At 46.7% G+C, this 26,352-nt stretch overlaps 1 protein-coding gene across 1 annotated transcript in view; it reads left to right on the top strand.

Annotated features, from left to right (window-relative positions):
• The window catches only part of Slit3 (slit guidance ligand 3), a 557,919-nt gene that overhangs the window by 73,866 nt on the left and 457,701 nt on the right, over positions 1–26,352 (top strand). Inside the window, exon 4 of the mRNA XM_074057753.1 lies at positions 21,461–21,532. Within this exon, the coding sequence (XP_073913854.1) occupies positions 21,461–21,532 (72 nt within the window). The remainder of the gene's footprint in view (positions 1–21,460; positions 21,533–26,352) is intronic.

The raw sequence follows: 26,352 nt of genomic DNA, 5'->3' as shown, positions 1-26,352 counted from the left end.
AGGCATCTCCATAGAGCAAGTATTAAATCACTTACTCACTCAGCGACCAGCTTCTAGCAGTTCCAGCACTGTTCTGAGTACTGGTGACATGGTGGGGGAAGGTAGACCTTTTTCTACCATACAATTCAGGGGTCACATTACCACTGCTTGTCAAGCACATGGTCCTTATCAGGTTATGTAACTCTTTATATGACCTCATATGGCCTATGTCATCCTCAGTTTTTCCATCACTATGGGGTCTACTCCAAATATCAACTGAGATCATTTGTGAAGCACTATGGGATGGCAGAGTGGCTCAAGTGGTAAGAGTGCCTTCCTCACAAGCATGAGGCCCTGAGTTCAAACCCCAGTGCCACAAAAAAAAAAAAAATGTGTGCTCAAAGCACCTAGCACTGGCAGGTAGTAAGTGGACAGCAATCTTACCTGAAGTTACTTGTGAATCAAATCCAGGTATCTTTGCCACACTTTCCTTCCACTCCTGGGCCACTCAGGATGAATTACTGTTCTTCCTGACTCCCAGCCTCTCTCAGGTGCAATTTCCCTCACTGTTTATAGCCCCCTACTTCTCTGCTGTTAAACTCTTACCCAACCTCAATGTTGCTTCTTCCACTAAGACTTTCGCAGTCTCCCCTGCAAAAGTAGCTCTCTCCTGTCCTCTGCACTCCTAGGCAGCACTGCGTCCTGCTGTCTTGTTACAGTTTGCTGGTCGGCCTCCATCACTCACTGCCGAGGTTTCTGACCCACCATTCAGCAAATGCTCTTCGAGCACGCACCGTGCACCATGCCATAGGGAGTGGTGAGGTAAGAACTGTGGTGCTGTTGTCGTGCACGTACACCATGGCCCAACAGAACCTTCTGCACCCACACTTGCCCATATCCGTCATTGCTGGGCTGTTTTGTTTCGCGTTAATTAAGTTAAGTGTAAATAGCCACATGTCCGTAGTGAACACTGTCTTGGACGATGCTGCTATTAGCACAGAGCTGCTAAAGAATCACAAGAGATTAATGGAAAATCACAGCTGTAATAAGTACGATGCATAATGGCATCCTAGGGACAATGTGACCTAATCCCGTAAGAGTGCTGGTCAGGGAATGCTTTCTTGACACAGTAATGATGGAGCACAGCTCTGAGGCTATTCAAAAGAATGGGGGAGGGAGCATGAAAGGCAAACAGTGAGCACGTGCAAACGGTCTGCAGTAGAAAGGGTCAAGGCCTTCTAGAAATTCCAAGAGCTTGTACTGCTTCCTCCTCATCCTGGTCTTTGAAATCCTTCAATGTGTTTTGCACCTTGTGCACATGGTAGGTACCGTAAATCTCAGGTTTGCTTTTGAGACCCCACAGCAGCCTCACCTTCTGGGCAGCTTCGCCCACTTCTTCCTCAGGAATGCCTGCAGGGAAGAGCTAGGACCCAGCAGCTCTGTGTCATCTCTACTCTGTGTGTTCCACCCAGAGAAGAACCTTGTCTTTTTGTTTGAAGCCACCTTCTGTGACGTATGGCTGGTGATCTTCCCCTTCTCAAGATGAGGACAATATTCTGGGTGTGTTTAAAGGAGAAGTGGCTGCAGGTGGCCACTGGACCTCTCATCAGCCAGTGTGTGGTGTTCATTTGCTCATTCATTCAGCAAACACACAAAGTGCCCCTTGCAAGCACACAGTCTTGTCGAAGAAGAGAATAAAAGTGAGTGCCTCTGCCTTGATGGAACTTATACTGGGGTTCCCAGGGACCCAGCTATGGTGGCCAGGGCTACTAGCTCTTCATCAGTCTGGCACACCAATTGTGACAATGGTGTCACCGTCTCCTGGATCTCTGCAAAATTCAAACATGAATTACCCCAGTCACTCTACCCTGTGAGGTCCCAGTACCTCTGCCACAAAGTCAAGCCCCAAGGCTGCCAAGTCCTCCTGCTATGAGCTCCTGGGCCCTGTGCACAGATTGCCGTGTATTCTCTTCAAGAAGGGAGTGTGTGAATTCCTCAGAAAGTCATCATTCTTTAAGCTGATGAGCTTAAACAAAAGTTGAGCTTAAACAAAAGAGCTTAAACAAAGTTGAGTTCCTCGAGCCTGAGGGAAGGGTGGAAAGTCTCTTTTTTTTTTTAACCTACTCAAGGTCTTGTCCAAAGGAGTTGTCACCAAAAAATGAAAGCCAGATGTTATTTTAGTGAGAAATAATTATGCGGTCAAGCTGTGGACTGAACCTGAGGCCGCTGTGGATGGTTCCTACTTATGTCGGTAGCCGGACTCCAGGTAATGGGGGCTCTCGTGCCCTGTCTTGTCTTTTAACTGAAGTGCATCCTGCACAGGTGGCCAATGAGCAATTAATATCTGAGCCAGGCACCCGGCCCTAATCAGTGCATAAGGCAGATTCAGACCAGCACTGTGAGATGCCACGGCTGCCGAGTTCAGGCAAAAGGCAAAGACCCATGTCCAAAAAAAACAAACTCAGACTGAAAGTCCTGCCTCCCGCTGCACACACGGGGGAGGGGGATCTGCTTCCATCCACAGAGCAGCAGACTTCAGATGGCCATCAGTGAATTGCAGATGAAATCGCCTCCCAGCAGAGAGTGGCCCTTTTGGCTGTACCTTACAGCTCCCTCCTCCCCAAGTCCATTCAAGAGCCAGCTTTCCCCAAAGGAAGTGTTGCTGGTAATTGGCTGAATCTCGGTAGGAAGACCCCCAGCCTGTGCAGCTGCTGTTCCAACATCTGTCCTCTCTCAGGTTTTCTGGATGAGGTACTTTGTGTGTTGGCCTTTGAGACACACAAGGAAGTGTTAGAACTTCCTTCAAGAGCAGACAAACAGAGATGGAAGAAGCCCTGGAATGGAGCTCAGAGGGTTGGTAGAACACAGAGCAGAGATGAAACTACTGGACAGTGGTGGACAGCACAGGCCTGGGCAGTGGAAGTAAGGGACCTGGAGGGCCAGGCAGGTGGAAGACTCAAAAGCCATGTCCCACCCCAGGCAGAGTACACGGACATAGGCTACGCAGGGTCGGGCAAGGTGTTGGTTCAGGTTGACAGTGAAGATTAGGAAAGTAGCCCAGCCAAAGAGCTGATACCAGGCACCAAAAAGATCTCTCCAACAAGGCACGGCTCATCTTTGAGGAAGCTCTCTGGGGTTTCTTCCTTTATATGTTGGGAAGTATGAACTATGAGAGTTCATAGCTCACAGGGTCATTTACTTATTTTTTTATTTGGTGAAACTCGGTGTTTGAACTCAGGATGTCTTCACACAGATGCTCTACCACTTTTGCCCTTTTTGCTCTAGTAATTTGGGATTAGGGTCTTGCTTTCTGCACAGGCCAGCCTGGACTGTGATCCTCCAATTTTAGCCTTTCTGCTGTCAGAGGGATGACAGGTGTGCACTACCCCTCCCAGCTATTGGTTGAGATGGTGTCTCGAGGACCCCTTGCCTGGGCTGGCCTCACACTGCAATCCTCTGCGTGTCAGTCTTCTAAGTAGCTAACGTTCCGGGATGAGACGCCAGCACCTGGCTTCACAAGATTATTTCAAGGATGAACTAGATTATCCGTTGTACAGCATTTAAAAGATTAGTATTCAATAAATGTGATTATTATTACAATTTATTTAGATCCCAGGAAACAAGAAAAGACAGTTCCTGAAACATTAATTAGATTCTATGAAAGAAGTTTTTTAAACAGCAATAGCTTGGCCTTTTAAACGTACCATTTACTTATTCATGTATTTCTTCAGTGTTTCCTTTTTTTAATTCAAGAAGTCTTTATTGAGCCCTTCTGATGGCCAGACAATCTGCTAGGCCTGGGCTTTAGATCAGAGAGGGCAAACTATAGCTTATGGACAAATCCGGCTCACTGCCTATTTTTTATAGTTTTATTGGAACTCAGCCATGCTCATTCGCTTCTGTATGGTTTGTGGCTGCTTTCATGCTATACAGGCAGAGTAGACTGGTTAGGGCTGACAGTGTAGGGCCTAGAAAGCCTAAAGTAATTACTGTCTGGCTTTTTGTAGAAAACATTTGCTGGCCTGCCACTCCCTGGGGAAAGTCACATGTAAGATGGACACTGCAGAAAGATAGTGATCGAAGACTCCATTTGCAGACAGGAGTGTCAGGTGGCTCTTAGACCTGGCGCTGAGACCCGGATGCTGACGTTAATGAAGTAGGGCCTGACACTGGAACCAAGCTTTGCGAGCACTGTCTTCCTCCCCTTGATGGGCACGCCATGCAGTAGGGTTCGGTCTTGTTAGAAAGAAGGTGTGGAGCACTTTCTACCAGGTACTATGCTGGGCTCTTCTCATTATCCAGGTTGATCCTCAGCTCCCTCAGGAGGGAGGCGTGTGTGTTAGTTCCATTCAACAGGTGAGAAGACTGAAATTTGAGGAGTTGAGCCAGTCGTTCTGAGTAATACAAGACAGTCTCTCCTCACACTCCTGGCTTAGTTCTAATCTCCAGGTGGACAGTGCCTTCTGTATCCTGGTGTTTTTCTTTTGCAGTATTGGGGCTTGAACTCAGGACCTCAGCTTGTCAGGCAAGTGCTCTACCACTTGAGCCACGCCTGCAGCCCTTTTGTTTTCAGTTTGTTTTCACATAGCCTCTCGGCTAATTTTGCCCAGGCCAACCTTGGACTCCCGTCCTCCTGCTTTCCTCTTCCAAGTAGCTGAGATTTTAGGCAATCACCACTATGGCTGGCCCCTTTTCTGTTTTCTTGTTTTTGAGACAGGGTCTTGAACTTATGATCCTCCTACCTCAACTTCCTGTGTGCTGAGATTCTAGGTGTTTGGCACCACGCCCAGCTGTGTCTTTGATTTTTACCTATTACTCGCCATCTTGGTGGCTTACAGTTATCTCCAGTGTCCCAAGACACAAACTTATTACCTCTTTAATCTATTTATCTGACAACTGTTTATTGTGTTTTGGGCCAGGCACTGTTCTTGGTGCTGAAGATACAGTTGCAATAGAGCAAGTCTTACTCCCCTCTCCCCCACCCTACTATATAAGAATATAAGAATAGCTTATATTCTAGTGGGAGAAGGAAGTAATAAACAAAATAAATGAAATTGGTAATAGGTCCAATCAATGCTTTAAAAAAGCAGAGCTTGGAAGTGAGTCAGAGGGTGTCAAAATGGCGCTACAGTTTTAATGGATGATCAAGGAAGATCCCTGAAGAAAGGGATGTTTGGATAGAATCTGCAAGAGGTGAAGATGCCAACTCTTGAAATATCAGAGGGATATGTTTTCTCAGAAGACAAAGCAAGGAGGAGACCCACAGGAAGGTGCACCCCAATGTGTTCCAGGGGAAGCAGGAAGGCCTTGAGGCTGGAGCAGATGAGAAAGTGGGAGGCAGTAAGAGGTGAGTTTTGAGGAATATGAGGATGGAGAGGTGCACTGATCACATAGGAATGTGTGGTCTCTTGTAAGGACTTTGACTCCTGCTGAGGAGCCGGGAGCCATTGGAGGATTTTGAGCAAAAATGTGGCTTGATTTGCCTGGGTTGGGAATGACCACTGGAAAGTAGGCTGTAGAGTAAGCACAGAAGTTGGACCAGTTGTGAGCTCACCGAGGCCCCCCAGTTCTTCTCCTCTCAGTGTCGGTCACATTTCCCTCCCAGCCAATGACCTCCGAACCGCATCGGCTTCTGGAAAAATGTGTGTTTTCTTCTCATTTGGTTCATTGGGTGGTTGGCCCTGGCTGACTTCAGTTGGTCTTAGGGAGGCTCAGAGGAGCTTGGATTCAGGCTGCACATTGGGCCAGCATTCTTCCTGTGGCTTCTTCTCCTTGGATTTGTGGCTGATGGTAAATGGAAGAGGAGATGCGCTCGATCCAAGTCACACAAATGTGTTTCAAGCCTTTGTTCATGTCACATCCACCAGCCAACTTACACAGCCAAGGTTAACATCACTGGGGCAAGGAAGTATACACTGCCTGCTTTTATGGAAGACACTGCAAAGACACACAGTTGAAGCCTTGGGTGTGCAATTCTATTCCTTTACAAATATTTTTTTTTTTTGGCAGTATCAGAGTTTGAACTCAGGGCCTCATGTTTGGGGTGTGCAATTCAATAATAGAGAAGGAGGGAAGAAGGAGAAACAGTGAACCAACCTTCTGCACCCTGTCTCTGTTCCAGCTGTCCTCAGTGTGCTGCCAAGTTCTGTGTGTCCCTCCTGTTTCTTTTGTCCATCCCTAGCTCTGATCCCTGTTGACACATATACTGACTCACACAGTGACCTCTTTCATGTTTGACCCCCATCAGCTCCTGATTGTTACCCCAAACATGCTGCATGTCACCATCTACAAGTCCCTTCTGCCCTGTGGATATCTTCATGTCCAGGAACTGTCAATGACCACCATTCCCCCAAATGCTATTTCTTTCTTTACCCTCCTCATGGCCTTTGTCTGTCCATGTGACACCTGTACTATTATTACTTTATTTTTGTGTTTTTAATCAGTATATGTTAGTCATACCACATAATGCATGTCAGAGCATTTTCATGCACACTTGTAATGTACTTTGATCATACTTTGCTAACCTCCTTTCATTTTCCTTAGTCTTTCTTTAAGTAACATTGACCATTGGAAAGTCACACATTTTTATAAACACATAAGAGGTATAGTTCAAATAGAAATGCTTGTGCATTTCTTGTCATACCATCTTGGGAAGTGTGACAGTTGCACTGTAGGACCCACTGGCTCCTACTTCCAAGCTGTCCAGTCTTCCCTCTCTTCTCCACATTCACCCATCGCCCATCATGGTCCACACCCACTGTAGTGCTGCAACATGGAAAATCGTTGCCTGAGCCTGAAAGACTCTGCCTTTTTCCCTTTCTGTCCCTTAGACCCAAGTCCTCCAGGAGTCCCTCAGCCCCCATATGACATGACCTTCCTGCTTCTCTTACAGTCCAGGTACAGCTTGGGATCATTTCTCTTAGTTGTCCCACCATCCTCAGGTGACCAGTGCCACCAAGCTCCTCACCCATCAGTCTGCATATAAAAACAGGTGTTTCTGTGGCATCTGTCCTTGGTGTCTTTGACCAGTATCCTCTGTCCTTTCTCCATGTTTCACTCCTTCTTTTTCTCTACTTTTTTTTTTTTTTGCCCCAGCTAGGCATACAGCAGCTGCTTGATAAACTTCCAATACGGTGAGCTGCACGGTATCTTAGTCCATTTGGGCTGCTGTAGCAGAACACCATAGACTGGCTAGCTTAGAAACAACAGAAGTTTATTTCCCTCCATTTTGAAGTCTGAGAAGTCTTCAAGACAAGGCACTAGGAGATAAGTTACCTGGTGAGGGCCTGCTTTCTGGCTCATAGATGGTGGAAGGGAAGGAGGCGTTCTGTGGTCTCTCTGGCTCTCTTTTGCTCTCTCGGTGGTACTGGGTTTACTTGAACTCAGGGCCTCAAGGGCCTCACACTTGCTCAGCAGGTGCTTTACCACTTGAACCACACCTCCTTTTGCTTTAGGTAGGGTCTCACGTTTTTGCTCAGGGCCAGCCTCACACTGTGGTCCTCCTACCTGTGGCTTCCCACATAGCTGGAACCACAGGTGCATATCACCACTCTCAACTTATTGATTGAGATGGGGTCTTTCTACCTTCTTTGCTGGGACCGATCTTGAAACAGCAACCTCCCAATGTCTGCCTCTTGAGCAGCTGGAATTACAGGTGTGTGCCACCACACTCAGCCATTTTTATAAGGACATTAATCCCACTCAAGAGTGAGTCACCCTCCTGACTAGTCACCTCTCAAAGACCTCTCTTTCTAATACCATTACCTTTGGGGGTTAGGATATCAGTGTATGAACTGGGGGGACATAAAACTCCAGACCCTAAACATAGGGCAGTAGCTAAGGTTGTTAATGAAAAATGCTGCCAGTGAGGACAGGCTAGTGATATTAAGTTCCCTTAGGCCTAAACTGATTTTGAATCCAAAACACATTGTGATTTTGATCATTAAGACACAGAAGTGTGCATTTGGGGTCCCTTGCCTTCACCCATGGCTGAACAGATGTAATTCCTGTTAAATGACCGGCTTTGCCCATGCCACACTTGTTTTCCATCTGGAGAGATGGCATGGAATTCTTTTCAGAAGGGAGTCAGTGTTGTGTGTGTGTAAAACCGAGAGGGCGGGAGTGACAGTGGCTGAGAGGCCAGCACACCTGGAATCTATTTGTGAAGACCACTGGTTCAGTCCACAGCTCGTGCCATTCGTTCCTTTCTCGCTCAGTGAGCATCTGGGATTCAGTTTGAGATGCCAACACATTTGGATGGGATCTTGAAGCTGTAGTTGGGACTCAGAGCTGCTTGCCTGAGGTGGGGGTGAGCCTGGTGAGCTGGCTTTTAAACTAGGCTGCAGACTCAGTTTGGATGCAATAGCCAGAGGGTGGCAGAGCCCTTCAGGCACTGGAAAAGCATCCAAGAAAAGGAGTGAGCTAGGAGGACTCCATCAGACCAAAGTAATGACCAAGCTGAAAGGCACCTCTTCCCCTTTTGCCCTGCTCCCTTTCATTCAGTTCTAATAATTCCCAAGTAATTTACTTTTCTAGGAAAAAAAATGATAAGGAAAAAAACTTGGACCTGGACCAGGAAGGAAATGCTAGGAGAAAGAAAAATTGTAATTAGTTCTAGATGAGATCTAGTCACAGATAATCGCTCTACGTTCATTGACTCATGTGGAGAAGGTTGCAAGAGATGAAATGAAGTTAAATGCCGGTAAACACAGAGAGCAGAGTATGAGTGTTTAGAACAAAAATGAAAGAAATTTGTCATTTGCAAGCAAAGAATGTTAAACTCTTTGGCTGTCAGGACTTTTTTTTTCCCCCTTCTCACTTTGAACTTACTCAGAACAAAAAGAAAAGGCCAGCGGGTTCAAACAGGATCATTTTAAACAGTACACTTCCAGAAAATTTGTGCTGAGTTGAGCTGCTCTGTCTGACATCTGCTTGCGGGAGTTATTCCTCTGACAGTTTGCATCTGTCAGTGCCCTACCTGTGTGGGTGAAGGGGTTTAGGAGCCTGATGAAGGGCCTGGAATAAGCAGAAGGGATATGGAGGGTCTGTGGCAGGCTTGGTATGTGTCATTTTGTTTAGAATCATCTTCACTGCATTGCTTGGGAGATTTGAAGTGGAAAGAGCAGCCCCCATAGCTGCCTAAAGGGTTTTTCTCTTTCTTTGGGGTAGAAATGACTCCACAGTAACCGTATGCTGCTGGTGGCATGCCAACTTCTTGATAGCGGGCTTTGACAGAGCAATGCTAAATTCTAAGGAATTCTTGATCTTCCTCCCCTCCCCTAACATGGCTCTTCCATATTAATTCGCAAACAGAACAAAAAAATGTAAATTAGCCTTTGGGGCCTTCTGCCCCTTCCTTTCAGCACCCTTCACTTTGCTGGTATAGGAACCTCTCTTTGATCCTCCACCTGGTATAGGAACCCATGCTCTGACTCTACCTCTCTCTGTCTGGAACTGCCTCTTCCCTTCCACCTCATCCCCACCCCATCTGAATCCACACACTTAGGATGCTCTCGGGAGGTTGTGGGAAGTGTTGCTTTGCTTCTTGTGCTGGCATCCTTCAGGAACTCGGTTGCAGTGGTCTTGAAGTTTCCTAATGAAATACTCTGGTTTCCACAGCCAGACAGAGGTAGCTAGCACACTTAAAAATTCATAGCACTCTCAGTTTTCACAAAGTCACCATCCTTATTTGTTCCTTAGTAATTTTGTGAGATAGTTGAAGTAGGCATTTACTTGTTCATTCCACCAACCAGCCAATCAACCAACCAGCAAGTATTTATTGAGCACCGACTGGTTGCTAGAAACTGCTGCAAGCTTTTGAGTTGCAGTGCACAAGCCCACAATCTCTGTGTTTGTGGCCTTTGACACTTGAGTGCATGTGCTCGGAGGTGTCACGACTCCCATTTTCACATGAAGAAACCAAGACGCAGGTAATTCTAAGCACAGATCTTTGAGAGCTGAACTTAGACTCCAAATACACATCCTGTCTATGGGGAGAAAAAGTAAGTGACGTTAGGTGCTATGCCACCCAGCCCGTGACTCTGATGGTGACAACCCATGGTCACAGAGAAGCCGTGGTTTACACGGAGCCACACAGCTCTGGCGCAGAGCTACAAGTGGTTGGATAGCACTTCTACAGGCTCCCTCCACATCTTCCCCACTCTGTCCCCTGACCGAGGCCTTCCCTGCTATTGTCACGGATGACACATGTTCTGCCCTGTCAAAGGCCGGTGCTTTCCTTTGTGTGTTAGAGTCCCCCTTGTTTCCTATTCAGAAGTCTCACTCTAAAAATCCATCCCCCCAAAGCTGGCTCCATGGTGGAGCATGCCTGTAATCCCACCTCTCAGGAGGCTGACGCAGAAGATCATGAGTTGAGAGATACATAGCAAGACCTTGACTCCAAAAATAAAAGGAAAACCTTGCCATCACCTGCATCATCATTTTGCCCTCTCTTCTGGATCATTCTCATTAGGACATAATCATATCACAATTTTCTCCATCTCAAAAAAAAAAAGGCCAATAAAACCTCCTCAGTCCCCATACCCACTCCTTGCCATCAATCCATTTTCTGTCTCCCTTTTATAGCAAAACATCTCAGAGCCATTACTTTTCCTTATTTTCTCCTCCCACTCTTTCTTTTTCTTTTTTGGTGGTACTGGGGTTTGAACTCAGGGCCTCACGCTTGCTAGGCAGGTGCTCTACCACTTGAGCCACTCCTCTGGTCCATCCTCCCACTCTTTCTTGAACCATGCCAGTGAATACATAGCTCATGCCTATCTCTAGACGAAGCTGCTCTTTCCAGGGTCACCAGTCACATTGTTAAATCCAGTGTCCTCCTCCTCTTTTCTCTGCTTGTCAGCAGTACCTGACAGCCCCATCCCTGCCCTCCTTCTCTGTCCCTTCTTCTTTGGCCTTTCTTCATTTGGCCTCCCCAACTTCACTCTCTAGGGTTTCCTCTCCCAGAACACTGCTGGCTGTTCCTCTTCTCTCCAGCCCCTGATGGGTGGTGTAGTTAGGACTCAGTCCTTATTCCTCCTGCCTTCTTTATTTTCATCTCCCATGGCAACCACGTCATGACCTTAAATACCACTGCCTGTCTATCTGGGTCTTATCCCTGGAGCTCAGATGTGCTTGTGTCATTGTCTCTGGCCATGTACACTTGGGGTACACAGGCTCTCCCTCTACCCAAACAAACCCTCAGCATCATCCTTGACTTTCCTTGCTCTCATGCCTCACCCACAGTCCTTCAGCAAATCCAATCTTCTCTTCCTTCAAATCTTTTCTAGAATTTGGCCACTTAACAAACATCTGGAGCTGACATCCTAGGGCCAAGAGTTTTTGAGAGAGGGGAACAACATAGGAATACCCACTCAGAGGCAGGGACAGTTGCAAGACTGGAGGTATCAGAAGCAGCCCAGGTGTGATTCATGAGCTGGGGAGCTGCCTGCCCACTGGCTTGTTGCAAGATGAGGGACGAAGCAGTTGCTCTGGGGATCTTAGCTCTGGCCTTTGCCAAGTGGTCTAACCACCTAGAATGGATCTGGATAGCTCTGAGGCTGCACGTGACTCCGTTAGGTTGTATGTGCATCATGACTACAGTGGGTGTGTGCTAGCACGCATTTCCATTAGTGCATACTTGTGTGCTCTCTCCCACCCTAGATATGTTGTCCTGGAGTCTGAGGACTCGCCGTACTGACTTAGCTCCATGTACAACCTTCTAGGAGATCCCCAGAGACTATGCTCTTGACTTTTGGTCCTATAGAATACAGTCTGTGGGTTACAGCCTTCGAGCATCCCCTGCATTGTTCCAGGCAACAGTGATGTCGTCCTTGTGGGTCAGCAACCCTGAACCACAGGAACCCAGGGTGCCTGTTGGGCCAGTCTCTACAGATCCAGTGGCTTTCCACTGCAGCCGCTTAGACAGGACTCCATGCCCTCTGCTCCCCTCCCTCTCCTCTCCTCCTGAAATCCAGATCTCCTGGATGCAGCTGCTGGGGCAGGGGTCAGAGGCAAGGCAGGCTCAGGCTATTGATGTGTTCTGCATTTCTCTAACAGCCATGTAATCAGAGGAAAATTGGTCCAATGTGAGGTGTAGAAAGTTCAAAAGGGATTGTTTGGGGGTGCTTTTTGCTTGTTTTCTTTTCAAGCTGCGGTCCTGGACTGGTCTCTGTAAGGTGAGATCCTGGGAAAGCCCGAGTTCTCTAGAACTGCAGGCATAGGGCACTTCTGTGGGCAGCCAGAACCGCCAAGAAGGCCATGCAGGGGCTGAGGACACACTTAAGAGAGTTCTGAGTGGATCAACCCATTAGGTCTGAGAGAAAGATAAATACTCCTAACAGATGGCCCAGGATCTCCCCACTGCCATGGGAGTGGTGGCTTCCTGGGACACCCGGAGCTTTCTACAACCACAGGGGCAGGGCCAGTGAACAGGCCTTGGACAGTCAGGCCAAGCGTCAGAGCATAGGGTCAGTTTCTTAATCTGCCTTGTCTCTGTTTGTCCAACAGATGTTCCTTGTCACCCAGCTCCCTTTTGGGATTAGTGAGAAACCTCCTGGTCAGCCAAGCACCAAAGACTAGGAAGCAGAATGGCAGAGGGGTTCAAATCACAGCCTTAGTGTCTGTGAGACCTTTATTCCAGCTTTATTTATAAGCTGTGTGATTTTGGATAACTTGCTTGTGACTCAGTTTCCTCATTTAAACAATGACCATAGCAATGTCTACTTTAAGAGCTGCTTTAAGAGCAAAGACAATGTATATAAAACACCTAACATAGCCTTTAGCACATAGTAATTAACAGGAGGGAGGGAGGAGGGAATAAAGGAAGGAACGAAGGAAAGAAGGGAGGAAGGGAGGGAGGAGGGATGGAGGAAGGAAAGAAGGAATGCAAGAAAGAGGGAAAGAAGGAATGTAGGAAGGAGGGAGGGAAGGAATGTAGGAAGGAGGGAGGGAAGGAGGGAGGGAGGGAGGAAGAAAGGGAACAGAAGTCATTATTACTGCATCGATGCTTAAGATACATTGGTTATTATGAGTCCTTACTAGATAGCCAAGTGTTCTTTTTTTTTTTCATTTTTCTTTTATTATTCATATGTGCATACAAGGCTTGGTTCATTTCTCCCCCCTGCCCCCACCCCCTCCCTTACCACCCACTCCACCCCCTCCCTCCCCCACCCAATACCTAGCAGAAACTATTTTGCCCTTATTTCTAATTTTGTTGTAGAGAGAGAATAAGCAATAATAGGAAGGAACAAGGGTTTTTGCTGGTTGAGATAAGGATAGCTATACAGGGAGTTGACTCACATTGATTTCCTGTGCGTGTGTGTTACCTTCTAGGTTAATTCTTTTTGATCTCACCTTTTCTCTAGTACCTGTTCCCCTTTTCCTATTGGCCTCAGTTGCTTTTAAGGTATCTGCTTTAGTTTCTCTGCGTTAAGGGCAACAAATGCTAGCTAGTTTTTTAGGTGTCTTACCTATCCTCACCCCTCCCTTGTGTGCTCTCGCTTTTGTCATGTGCTCAAAGTCCAATCCGCTTGTTGTGTTTGCCCTTGATCTAATGTCCACATATGAGGGAGAACATATGATTTTTGGTCTTTTGGGCCAGGATAACCTCACTCAGAATGATGTTCTCCAATTCCATCCATTTACCAGCAAATGATAACATTTCGTTCTTCTTCATGGCTGCGCAAAATTCCATTGTGTATAGATACCACATTTTCTTAATCCATTCGTCAGTGGTGGGGCATCTTGGCTGTTTCCATAACTTGGCTATTGTGAATAGTGCCGGAATAAATATGGGTGTGCAGGTGCCTCTGGAGTAACAGTCTTTTGGGTATATCCCCAAGAGTGGTATTGCTGGATCAAATGGTAGATCGATGTCCAGCTTTTTAAGTAGCCTCCAAATTTTTTTCCAGAGTGGTTGTACTAGTCTACATTCCCACCAACAGTGTAAGAGGGTTCCTTTTTCCCCGCATCCTCACCAACACCTGTTGTTGGTGGTGTTGCTGATGATGGCTATTCTAACAGGGGTGAGGTGGAATCTTAGCGTGGTTTTAATTTGCATTTCCTTTATTGCTAGAGATGGTGAGCATTTTTTCATGTGTTTTCTGGCCATTTGAATTTCTTCTTTTGAGAAAGTTCTGTTTAGTTCACGTGCCCATTTCTTTATTGGTTCATTAGTTTTGGGAGAATTTAGTTTTTTAAGTTCCCTGTATATTCTGGTTATCAGTCCTTTGTCTGATGTATAGTTAGCAAATATTTTCTCCCACTCTATGGGTGTTCTCTTCAGTTTAGAGACCATTTCTTTTGATGAACAGAAGCTTTTTAGTTTCATGAGGTCCCATTTATCTATGCTATCTCTTAGTTGCTGTGCTGCTGGGGTTTTGTTGAGAAAGTTCTTACCTATACCTACTAACTCCAGAGTATTTCCTACTCTTTCCTGTATCAACTTTAGAGTTTGGGGTCTGATATTAAGATCCTTGATCCATTTTGAGTTAATCTTGGTATAGGGTGATATACATGGATCTAGTTTCAGTTTTTTGCAGACTGCTAACCAGTTTTCCCAGCAGTTTTTGTTGAAGAGGCTGCTATTTCTCTATCATATATTTTTAGCTCCTTTGTCAAAGACAAGTTGGTTATACTTATGTGGCTTCATATCTGGGTCCTCTATTCTGTTCCACTGGTCTTCATGTCTGTTTTTGTGCCAGTACCATGCTGTTTTTATTGTTATTGCTTTGTAATATAGTTTGAAGTCAGGTATTGTGGTACCTCCTGCATTGTTCTTTTGACTGAGTATTGCCTTGGCTATTCGTGGCCTCTTGTGTTTCCATATAAATTAACAGTAGATTTTTCAATCTCTTTAATGAATGTTATTGGGATTTTGATGGGAATTGCATTAAACATGTAGATTACTTTAGGGAGTATCGACATTTTTACTCTGTTGATTCTACCCATCCATGAGCATGGGAGATCTCTCCATTTTCTATAGTCTTCCTCAATCTCTTTCTTCAGAAGTTTATAGTTTTCCTTGTAGAGGTCGTTCACATCTTTTGTTAGGTTTACATCTAGGTATTTGATTTTTTTTGAGGCTATTGTAAATGGAATTGTTTTCATACTTTCTTTTTCAGTTTGCTTATTGTTAGTGTATAGAAATGCTAATGATTTTTCTATGTTGATTTTATATCCTGCTACCTTGCTGTAGCTATTGATGATGTCTAGAAGCTTCTGAGTAGAGTTTTTTGGGTCTTTAAGGTATAGGATCATGTCGTCTGCAAATAGGGATATTTTGACAGTTTCTTTACCTATTTGTATTCCTTTTATTCCTTCTTCTTGCCTAATTGCTCTGGCTAGGAATTCCAGTACTATGTTGAATAGGAGTGGAGATAGTGGGCATCCTTGTCTGGTTCCTGATTTTAGAGGGAATGGTTTCAGTTTTTCTCCATTAAGTATAATGCTAGCCAAGTGTTCTTATAGCCTTCCCAGCTTCCTTTGCAATTAAGTTTGGGCCACATGACTTGTTCTGGCCAATAGGCTGAGAGCAGAAGTAATGTGAGTCACTACTTGCTCAGAGGGTTCTGAACTGTGGGCTTCCTCCGTTCCTGTTCTACTCTGGAACAGCAGCTTTGGAAGCAATGTTTGCTAAGGTTCATATGAGATGGAACAAGCCCTTTATGTGGGTGTGGAATAAGTCTTTATCATGTTAGCCCAGTGAGATTTTGGACTTCATTTGTTACAGCCTTGCTGACCAATACAGTCATTTGTGAAGGAGAAATAAACCTATATTTCTGAGTTCTTGGGGCAGCTGGAGGTGATGGTAACGATAATAACAGTAACTGCAACTGCTACCATTTGTTGAGCCCAGGAGAAACTCCAAAGCCCAATGCAGATGTTAAACCCTTCATCCCTCTTAGGTATCCTGTGAGGGACATGTTTTGCTATTATGTAATAATTGTCTTCCTCAAATTATCTCTAAGTTATTTTTTAAAAGGGTTCTCATAAACAGCTAAGACTGCTTAGGGGCGAGAATTTCAGATGACAACAAAGTTAGTTGTCCTACAGAAATGTCAAAATGTAAAGGTTTTTAATTGCTGTTAGGACACTTGGAAGTTATAAACTAAAAATAGCCAGTTTTCAAAATTGGCAGAGGCCATCTAAGTGTCATTGCACACATGCTGAATTCCCTAGACGTCAAAGCTCAGGTCAACTTGCTTCTAAACCGTGGAAATAAACGCTGGCTCTGTCCATAGTTGCTGTTAAAAGGGAGCCTCGTTACATATCAGTAAAGCTGTTTACTGCCCACCTCCCCATAAAACAGAGCCCAAAGGACTCTTTGTCCATGTGGCCACCACACGGAGGCTGCTGGCCAGTAGGTTTTCTTGCCACACATCAGGGTCCTTTCTGGTCATAAGTGGTGAAACCAGCCACCATCACAAGTCACATTGCTTACTGAACTGATGTGATTACATCCAGTCTGCACTATGGAACTGTGCACAGCAAAGAACTGTGTGTATTGTCACACAGAACTCAGAAGTACAAGGCTATAATAGGCAAACTCCAAGCAGGTATGCGATCATTGGTGGCTTCAGCAGACAACTGATGGAATCAACCCCAAATCTGGGCACTCCTGAGACTCCCTGGCCTGGATCCCTTCCTTCTCTCCATTGGGAGTTGGCATGGACCTCCTCTTTGAATAGCACAGCTATTCAAAGCACAGCTCTGGCCCTGGTTGCTTAGACGTGGGGAATTCCAAAAGTACAATGGACCAAGAAACTGCCTAGGGAAGTGGAGTTCCTGACTGAAGCAAGGTGCCCTTTGAGGGTAGTCCACTTTGACACCTCCCTGAGAAAAGGAAGGGACTTGCCGTGTGATGGCTGGCCCTAGAGGCCCCTAGCCCTGTCCTTTCCTAGAGAGGAAACAGTGAGCTCACCCCTTCTTGCTTTGCAGATCAGTGAGGCAGATGAGGCTCTGGGAGTCCTGTTTTCCATAAAGTATGGCTCCCTTGCCTAGTCCAGGAAGACCATGCTCCCTTAGGCTCCCAGGGTTGGCCATTCCTGCTTTTTGATTTATTCATCAAATGAGACAAGCCCTTCTTGGCGGTCCCTGTGAGCCTGGCACTGTATCAGTGCTCTTGGAACACAAAAGATGTGTTAGACATATTTCCTACTCTGAAGATCCTTTGAAACTTACTGGGAAGATGAGACTCAAGCATTAGTGATAGGTCAGAATGGTTTAAACTAAAGCACTAAGTTAAACATCACCATAATTCACAGTAGTTAGAAATACAGGTTTAGCCTCAGTTATCTGTTTTCAAACCCAAACACAGTCATGTTGGCCTATTTTGACTTTGGGCAAGTGCCTCTGTATTTTTATTTAGGCATTCTAAGAGTACCGGACTCCAGGGAGGGTCAGTGAGATTGTACAGGGTGCAGTGCTTCACATTATTACTGGTATTGGTTGTTGAAATGTATTTGAGAGACCTTAGGGGTACAGAAGTTCTGACTCCCAGCACCTCACCAACTCTTCTGTGTGGTGCTCCTCCCTTCCAGTTTCCTTTTACTGGTGATTGGTACTTTCCATTGGTCACTTGTCCAAACTGGATCCCAGGGTTCATTGCTATGACCTTCTCTCTTGCAACTCCTTCCAGTGTCACATGCATACAGTTACAAAACCCTATTGACTATGTCATGTCTGTCTCCTAAACCTCATAGCCACCATCAGCCTTAACCAAGAGTGGGTGGATGGAAGGATGGATGGATGGGTGGGTGGGTGGGTGGATGGGTGGATGGATGGATGGAGGTGGTGGTTGGATGAATAGATAAATGAAGAGCTGAACTGATGGACAGTTGAATGGTGATTGGGTAGATGGACACTTGAATGGTTGGCTAAATGGATAAATTCAACAACACAGTGGTATACATCTCTAATTACATTTTGTGTACTCAGGTATACCCAGGTATACCTAGGAAGCCTTTGAGTGCTCCCACTAAGACAAGGCTCTGTTTCTTAGAGCTCTGGTTCAAGCTGAACAGCAATGTGACTTGTCAGCTCAGCAATCAGTGGGGTTCTGACCTTCATGCTCCCCGTTTCGTGCAATAGGAAAGCTGAAAGTACTTTTGACTGTAGAGGAGAAGGGACACCAAAATGGGCCTTATCCTCTGGGACCTGGCTATGTTTGCTGACTTCCTTAGTTCCACTCAGTCCTGCTCCCTGTCCGGAATGGGGAGTCACAGATTCACTTCCAGCCTTTACTGTGGCCAGAGATTTCTGCTTCTGAGCCCAGGGTCACAAGCAGCACTAGTGCACATTGACCAGTGGCCCCCATCTGCAGCCCAGTATCTCCTATTCCTCCCTAGGGAGAACAGCACACATCTCATTTCCCTTCTTTTTCCTGTTTCTACAGCAGCCCTATAGGATCAGCACTTACAGAGCCTGGAGTCTTTACCAGCTTTTTGAGGTAGACCTTTCAGGCCAGCCTGTCACTAAGCAGACTTGACTAGGTTCTGGAGTGACCGAGAAATACTTGCAGTATTAAGCTCCGAATAGGAGAACCAACATGTGACCCGCCCAAACTGAAGTGGAAAGACCCCAAAGCTTTTGGGAATCAAAGCCCATCCTGGCCCCTGGGAATCCTCACTCAGGATTTAGGAAGCTGTAGGCAGAACACAATTGGCTAAATTTGGTTGCATTTTTATTTTTGTTTAGCCGCAAATACCCGCAAAGAAACGAAAATGATTCCTTTCCTTCCAGGAGCCTTGGAGCCATGCTGGTTTTATTTTTAGTTTCAACTCTGGTTTGGGGCTTTTAGCACACTGTACCCCTCCCCCATCCTTCTACCCCACCCCTGCTGAGTGGGCCAGAGTTTAGGTTTTTTGCCTAGACTGGAGTGTTGGAGTGTATCTGTTACTTTTACCAGGCTTTGTATAGCTATGACAATAGAGGGTGCGTCCAGATAGACCCATGGAAAGACCAGGCCTCCCCTGAGGGACCTCCAAGAGAGTGTTTTGCAGGCAGAGCAGTGTCCTCTGGGGGATCATTGTGTTGGGAGGAGGAGGTGACAACTCTAGGATGAAAAGAAGCAGAGAAAATGAAGAAAGGGAAAGGGGCCGAGAGCTGTCATTTCTCAAAGGCTTTGAGGACCTTGGTGTTCCAGAAGCAGTGCTCTGGAGCCAGGCTGACTGTACCCAGATCCTGTTGTAGCACCTCCCAATGCTGTGTCCTCAAGGTGTGCACCACCTCCCAGGCTTAGGATGTCTTATGCAAGACTCAGGAACGATGACAACTGACAACGCTGGCCCAGCACAGCTGTGAGATCCTGCCAGGGCAGCAGGTAGCACCCAGGCATCTTCACCTTCCTTACTATTGCTGTGCTCTTAACGCAGTGCCAAACTCTTGCATAAGCACTGAACAAAGACTCATTGTAACCCAGAGAGGCAGGATATTTTAGCAGGTGGGAAACTGAGGCTCAAAAGGCTAGATGCATGATTCCAGCTCAGCTAATCACAAAGTCATAACACCTTGCCTTCTCCGGGACTGGTGGCTTCCACCTGTACAAAGGGACCTATCACTGCCCACAAGAGAACTGCTCTAAACAAGGAACTTATCTTCCTCTTCTCTGGGTCCCCGTGCCAAGAGCACATAGCCAGGACACCAGGAGAGGTCAACAGAGCAGAAAGCAAATTCAAAGGCACAGAAAGCAGACAGAGGCCAGCTGGGAGCGGGGAAATAGAGTCATTTAGTGGGTACAGGCCTTCCACCGTGCCATATGAAAAACCCCTGGAGGTCTGTGTGTAACAAGTTGAATGTGCTGTACGCTGCTGAAGTGCACACTTATAGGTTGAAGATGGTCGATTTCACGTTATGGTTTTACTACCATAAAACAAACCAGAAAATGAAAGACAGTACTAGTGTTGGAGTCAGACCACAGCAGAGGGGCCAGGGAGTTAGAGCTTCTCCTCCCACCTCCCAGTCTTATTCCTTGCCTCCTTCTGGTCCCAAGTCTCCCCAGCAGCATCCCAGATCACTTTTTGGAAAGGGACTCAGTAGAGAGCATCCTCTCTCTCATGCTTGGCCTTTCTGAAGTCCTTTGAATCCCACATCCCACTGAAGTGCCTGTCCACTGACATTGGATAAAGGGTTTCAGAATGGTAGCGGAATCCCACAGAGTCACGTCTGCTATATGTGAATGTAGGAGAAAGAGACAGTGCTGGCTTTGGGGCAACAGGCTGGGGAGAAGCGCACCTGTTCTCTCCTTAGTTTACTAAGCTGTAAGGTCGGGGATAATGTAGTTGTCCCAAGTAACCCTTCACTCTACCTGGAAAAATTCACCCAAACTATAAACTGCTCTTTGGCTCTAGAAGACTCTGGGGGCTGTAAAGGGTATGCCTACATAGGGGGTCGGGGTTCTTGTGAAAAGGGAGAATGCTTTCACAAATTAAGCTGTGAATAGATGCTAGGGCAGAAGGACACAGAGCTAGCAAGGAACAGAGGCTCTCTCTGGCCTAACTCCTCCAGAAAGCAGCCTCCATGGGGACTCTAAATGTAGCTGAGTGTTCTTTGGAAGCTCAGGTGGCTTTCTTTCCTGTGAGCATGTAGCATTGACCATGCTCAGAAGAGTCTAGGACTGGTGTTGTTAGCCATCTTCCAACATGGGCTGTCTCTATTGGACTGAATTTGACCTCGTCTTGCCTCTTTCTCTGATAGACACAGTGGGGACAGTGCCCAGGACCCACCATACTGTGAGGGCCCTTGAAAATGTTTTCTTGGTTTTAAAATCGGAATAAAAACATGAACATTTAGGTTGAAATACATATGATATGGCTATATTTGTTTTCCTACTGAGGCAGTTACAATATGTAAAAACCTACTGTAGAGCAGCACACAAGGCAGAAAGGCCGAGGACCCATATGGAAGTCATAATGCAGCTCTGCTGTGGCCCAGAGAGCCAGAGTGGCTGGGATGACACTCGGTCCCTCAACCCATGGCCATCTGCCTTGCCCTCATTTCTGTTCCTATAGTAACTGCCATCGGCTCCCATCACCACTGCTGTTGAGGACTTGGACTATTTTCTATGACATTTAATTTATGCTTTTAGGGGCCTATTTCACACAGCAGCTCCATCAGTTGGTAATAACTACCCACAGCTCATGGTGAGAAAAGCTCAGAAGTCTTGTCTGGGCTCCATGGGAAAGAATGCTGTGATCAGTTAGTGATGTCTGTCGTAGAGATGCGGTGGCAGAGGGAAGGAAGGCATTGCACACATGCTGTGTTTATGTTTAGAACTGACCTTGGCCTTCTGTGTCCAGTTTGACCGCAAGCTCTGCCAAGATGGTATACTCCTCACACGTTGGACATCCCGTACTGAATGACCTAAAGAGTCTCTTCATACCTGTTGATGATGGATTGATTGATTGACGGATGAAAGCAGTGTCTGGGAATATGCTTGATCCAATTTAATGTCCCCTTGACATCTTTTCAATCTCTTCCTTTGTAGGCGTCTGAACAAGAACAAGCTCCAGGTCCTTCCGGAATTGCTATTTCAGAGCACGCCAAAGCTCACCAGACTGTGAGTAGAGTTGACCTGTGTTCTCTACTGGGCCTTACCTGGTTTTGGTGGTGTGGAGACTGTGCTTGCCTTGGTGTGTGGAACCCATACTGCTTGGAGCCAGGCAGTGGAGGCCCTAGCATGGAGCAGGGCCTGGCAGTGGTGTGCCTTCCCCCACACCTGCTTCTTTCAGAAAGGTGGCTAAGTGAGGGGTAGCAGTCCATGGTAGTTCCTTCCCTTTGAGGAGAGAGGATTCCTTCCACGTAATGTGGGTCTCAACTCGTGTCAGGGACATTCCTTGAGAAGGTTTGGGTGTTTATTCCCGCAGGGCTGCCTGTGTACCATCTTGAATGGTGCTCATTTGGACTAAGCGTTTCACCCTCACTGCCTGGTTGGCTGGAGCAACTCCTGACCACTGCTTACTTCCTATCACTGCCAGTCCAGGACTTTGGGTCTTCAGGTCTACGATTTGGTGGGAAAAGGAAGGAACACTTTGAATTTCACTTAATCTTCCAGAATGTCCAGAGGATAGCAAGAGGGGAAGAGTTGGCACTAACTCTATGCATTTATTAACCATGAGAGTTTAGAAACTCAGGTGCTCAGGTCAACCATGACTTAGTATGGCGTTCTTGGGAAAGTACTGTTTATCCACAGGGAACAGCTCCATGACTGTGAGCCTGAAATCCTGCTGGTGATGCCTAGTGTGGATCATGGAATGAATTCAGTTTGCCTAAGGGCCACTTTCTGAATGGAGTGACACAGGAACTAACACAGGGACTGTTAGGCAGTGAGATTTATAGCCTGGCTGGGAAGATCAGCAATTACTGGGGAGGCTCCAGTGTTGTGGCCACCATTCTCCTTCTCTGTGGCTGTTTAATGCCTACTTATGGAGTCAAACAATGCATGAAGGCTCTGGAATAAACTAAAAAATATGAAACAGATGTCAGTGCGTACCCTTACGAATGAGCTGTGAATTGGGAACATGTATTTATGTGTGTCTGCATGCGTGCGCGCACACACACACACACACACGCCACGCACATGAATATATTTGCAAAGAGAGCCTTGTTGTAATAAGAAGGGACCAGGGCTGGTTGGTCTAGTGGAGAATGTACTCATCACGGCCTCTTCTTGCCATACACACCATTTCTCTGGCAAAGCCCACCAGGCTGACTGTGCTAAAAGTAGGGAGGGATGTGCCCCCTGCCCCCTCCTCCAGTCTGTTCACCTGGATGGGTCCACAGCATGAGGAAGTGCAATTCAGTAGCCCGAGTGCCCGGCAGAGCTGGCTGCACAGTGGATGTTCCAGAAACCTCCCTGGTTTTAAACTTGCCTTTCCCTGCAGTCATCTCTTGGTATCCATAGAGGATTGATTCCAAGACCCGCATGGATACCAAAATCCCTGGATGTTCGAAGTCCCTTATATGAAATGACATGGTATTTGCATGTAACTATGCAATCCTCCCTTACACTTGAAATGCTGTCTAGATTGCTTATAATGCCTAATAGAGGGCAAATAGTTGTTATATGGCATTTTTTTAGGGATAACGGCCAAAAAAGTCTGTACATGTTCAGTGTAGACACAATTTTTCCAGTCCATGGTGCGTTGACCGTGGACGAGGAACTGCAGATTCAGAGCCATGATGCAGCTCCTCCCTTAAATGCTCACTGGATATCCGTCCATCTAGCACTGCTCTGCACCTTCCCAACCTGCGCTTCACAAAGTACTGTGGGCGCCATGCTTTTCACCTGGAATCTCAGTTCAGTCTCCAGGCAGAAGCAGGTCCTGGATGGGAGGGGTGGCTTGGTGTCCACGATGGAGGGGGTCTGAATACTCTGGTTGCTGCAGGGTGTCAGCTGGGCTGGTTATTGCTCACAGAAGTTTCCCTATGGCCGTCAGGTGCTGCTGGTTTTGTGCAGGGCTGGTCTTGAGCCAGGCACAAGAGAAATTGCAGGTGGTGCTAACTGGTCTCTGAGATGCTGGGGGCCAGGCACAGGGGCAACTGCATTATATCCTAATTGCCACTTTCTAACTGAAAGAGCTGGGGAGAGTCCCTTTCTGTTATGTGCCACAATGTCCTCATCATAAGGGGAGATGCCCCTCCGCCTTTCTGGCCCCTTCAGAGGAGCTGAAGTACCCGGTGGGATAATGATGTGACTGTAGGCGTCTAGGGTTCAAGAGCTGGATAGTGGAGGGCTGAGGTAACTTTGGTTCTCCTACAGTTACCATCTTTGCAACCTCAGTTTCTGATCTCCATTCTTGCAAGGTATGGAGAAACTGGAAGTTACCATGAGCATTGAGATAAATTACACTGAGCTTTTGCTGCAAGCCAGATTGCTGCAGCTGGGAAGGCAGGAATGGTGTCCAGCCCATTTGGTATCCATCCTTCTCCAGGTCCCTGGCCAGGCACAGAGATTAGCACATGATGGGCAGAGGAACACATGTGTGAGAGAAGTCCGAAAATACAAGCAGTACTCTTAGAGAGAGCTTCTATTCTTTCATCTGCCATTTGTTTATTTACTCATTCATTCATTCATTCATTTATTCATCCATTCCTTTATTTATTCAGGAAGCTTTTCCCTGGGTGCCTGTTGGAACCTGACCTCTGTGCCAGGTGCAGAACAGTAGACATGAAGGATGTCCACATCTCTGTATGCCTTCTCATGACACATTCTGAATGACTGCTAAAAAGCTGGGAGCTAAATTTGTATTTTTTTATTGAAGCAACTCTGTTAACCCAGGTTTGAGCTATAATCAGCCATTGCTTTCCTCTTTGGGCCTGATCTTTGATTTTTCCTAATGACCCTATTATGTCTTTGTCTTATTTTGTCAGCCACTCCAGGGCCTTTTTGGAAGCAAGCAGGGTACAAATTAGAAATCAGTAAATGTTCAATCATGAGTGTGTACATATGCCACCAGCTCTGTTCTAAAAGAACACTGCGTCCCAGGAGACACCACAAGCCATTTCCCAGGGAAGAGCTCAGTGTGGCTTCTGTTCTGCTGACTGCTCCGCGGTACATGTGTGGGATAAGCAGAGCCTGTGGACATTTTTCTTTTATTGCTAGACATGTAGAGCAAAAGTGCTACCCACTCAAAGAATACCTTTTGGAAAAGCAGTGGTGGCATAATAGACGTGCTTGGAGTAGTGATGGAAAAGGTAAGTGATATTTATTGAGAACCTGTGTTATGGCAATAATGCTATTAGCCAGCAAGCGCCAGAAATGAGGCAAAGTCACTTCAATGCAAAGAGGAAATGTGTCAGTTCATGTACTGAGCGGTAGCACTGGTTTCAGGGACCACTGGACCCAGGGGCTTGGTGATGTCATCAGGACTTCATCTCACTCCCTCCATCCCTCGGAAATGGACCTGGTGATGGGGACAAGCCAAAACAGAAGACTCACCATGTCGTAATCTTTCAATCTCAGTAGAGAGTGGCTTTGTGCGGTAGAAAAGGACTGGGGGCGGCGGGTGGGGGCGGCGATGTCTGAGCAAATTGCTGTGAGCAGTGTGATGTCCTCTGGTGACTCTAGTATGGTCATGTGCTCATCCCACTGGCTTAGGGATGACTGGATGCAGGGTGGATGTTCATCCCATTGGTTTGGGGAACAGGTTCTCCACGGGAAAGAGAAGCTCTGTTGTCATCAGACAGAGAATGGGATTCCATCTGCAGAAACAACAGATGTCTGCAAGTTGATCGAGCACCTAGTCTACTCATTTCCCCGTGCTTTAAACGCTTGCGTTGGGTCTTTGCAATAATACTTTAGGAAAATAGCGCTAGCAGACGCGCTGAGTGCCAGGGGCTGTTCTGAGCTCTTTACGTCTGTGAGCTCATTCGATTCCCCCCAACAACCCTGCGGGTAGGCACCGTGGTTAGTGCTGTTCTCTGCATGCGAACCTGAGTCTCAAAGAGGCTGCAGGAATTGTCTGATGTCATACAACTCCTGAGTGGCACAATCAAGATTTAATCTGAGTCACCCGAGTCCAGCTGAGACTTGGCTTTTCTCCATGGAAGGGGGCTCCCTGTCTAAGTCACAGAGTTCCGGTTTTATAGATGAGGTAAGTGAAGGTTGGTGAGGTCACATTTCTTCCCCATGAACCTTTGCATCTAATAAACAGTGCCTCTGAGCACTTCGCCTCAATTGTCAGATTCAGCTTCACACCAGTCCTGCCAACCAGACCCTCAGAATCTGTTTCTACAGCCTAGAAGGTGTGTCTGTTCAGCTTTCCATCACTGTCACAAAATAGCTGACATGATTCACTTACAAAGAGAAAAGGCTTGTTTCAGAAAATTCACAATTTGGAGGTTCCAGGGCAGGACCAATCGGTTCCATTATTTTGGGCCTTTGGGGGTGAGGATAGCACATCCCAGGGAAATTGCCTGAAAGAGCAAAGCTGCTCTCCCTCATGTGAAGGGAAAGAGGAAGAACCTAGAGTCCTAATTCCCCTTGAATGCTGCCCCCCCTCCATGACTAAGGACCTTCCAGAAAGATGCCCTTCTCAATGGTGCCACTACCTCCCAACAGGGCCACCCTGGGGCTCCAGACTTAGCAGATAGGTCTTTGGGGGGTCACTCCAGATCTTGGCAACAGCAGAAGGGTTTTCTAAGTTATGCACAGTGTGTAGAGCTGGGAGATGAGGGAACTCAGTGCACACTGGGTGACAAGTCCTCATACCTTCTACCACCCCATACTGCAGGCCGTGGAGAGCCATATTGCCCTGCAAAGGACCCACAGTGACACTGGGCCCATCCTGTATCCAAGTGCTTCTCCTAGGCCTTTGCCAGTTTCTCTGCCCACGTCCTCTCTCAGACCATGTCCATCTGACCTGTGTGTACGTCAGT

The sequence above is a fragment of the Castor canadensis genome, chromosome 16 (assembly GCF_047511655.1).
Source record: "Castor canadensis chromosome 16, mCasCan1.hap1v2, whole genome shotgun sequence".
Classification (NCBI taxonomy): domain Eukaryota; kingdom Metazoa; phylum Chordata; class Mammalia; order Rodentia; family Castoridae; genus Castor; species Castor canadensis.
This window is presented reverse-complemented; position numbering and strand designations above follow the sequence as displayed.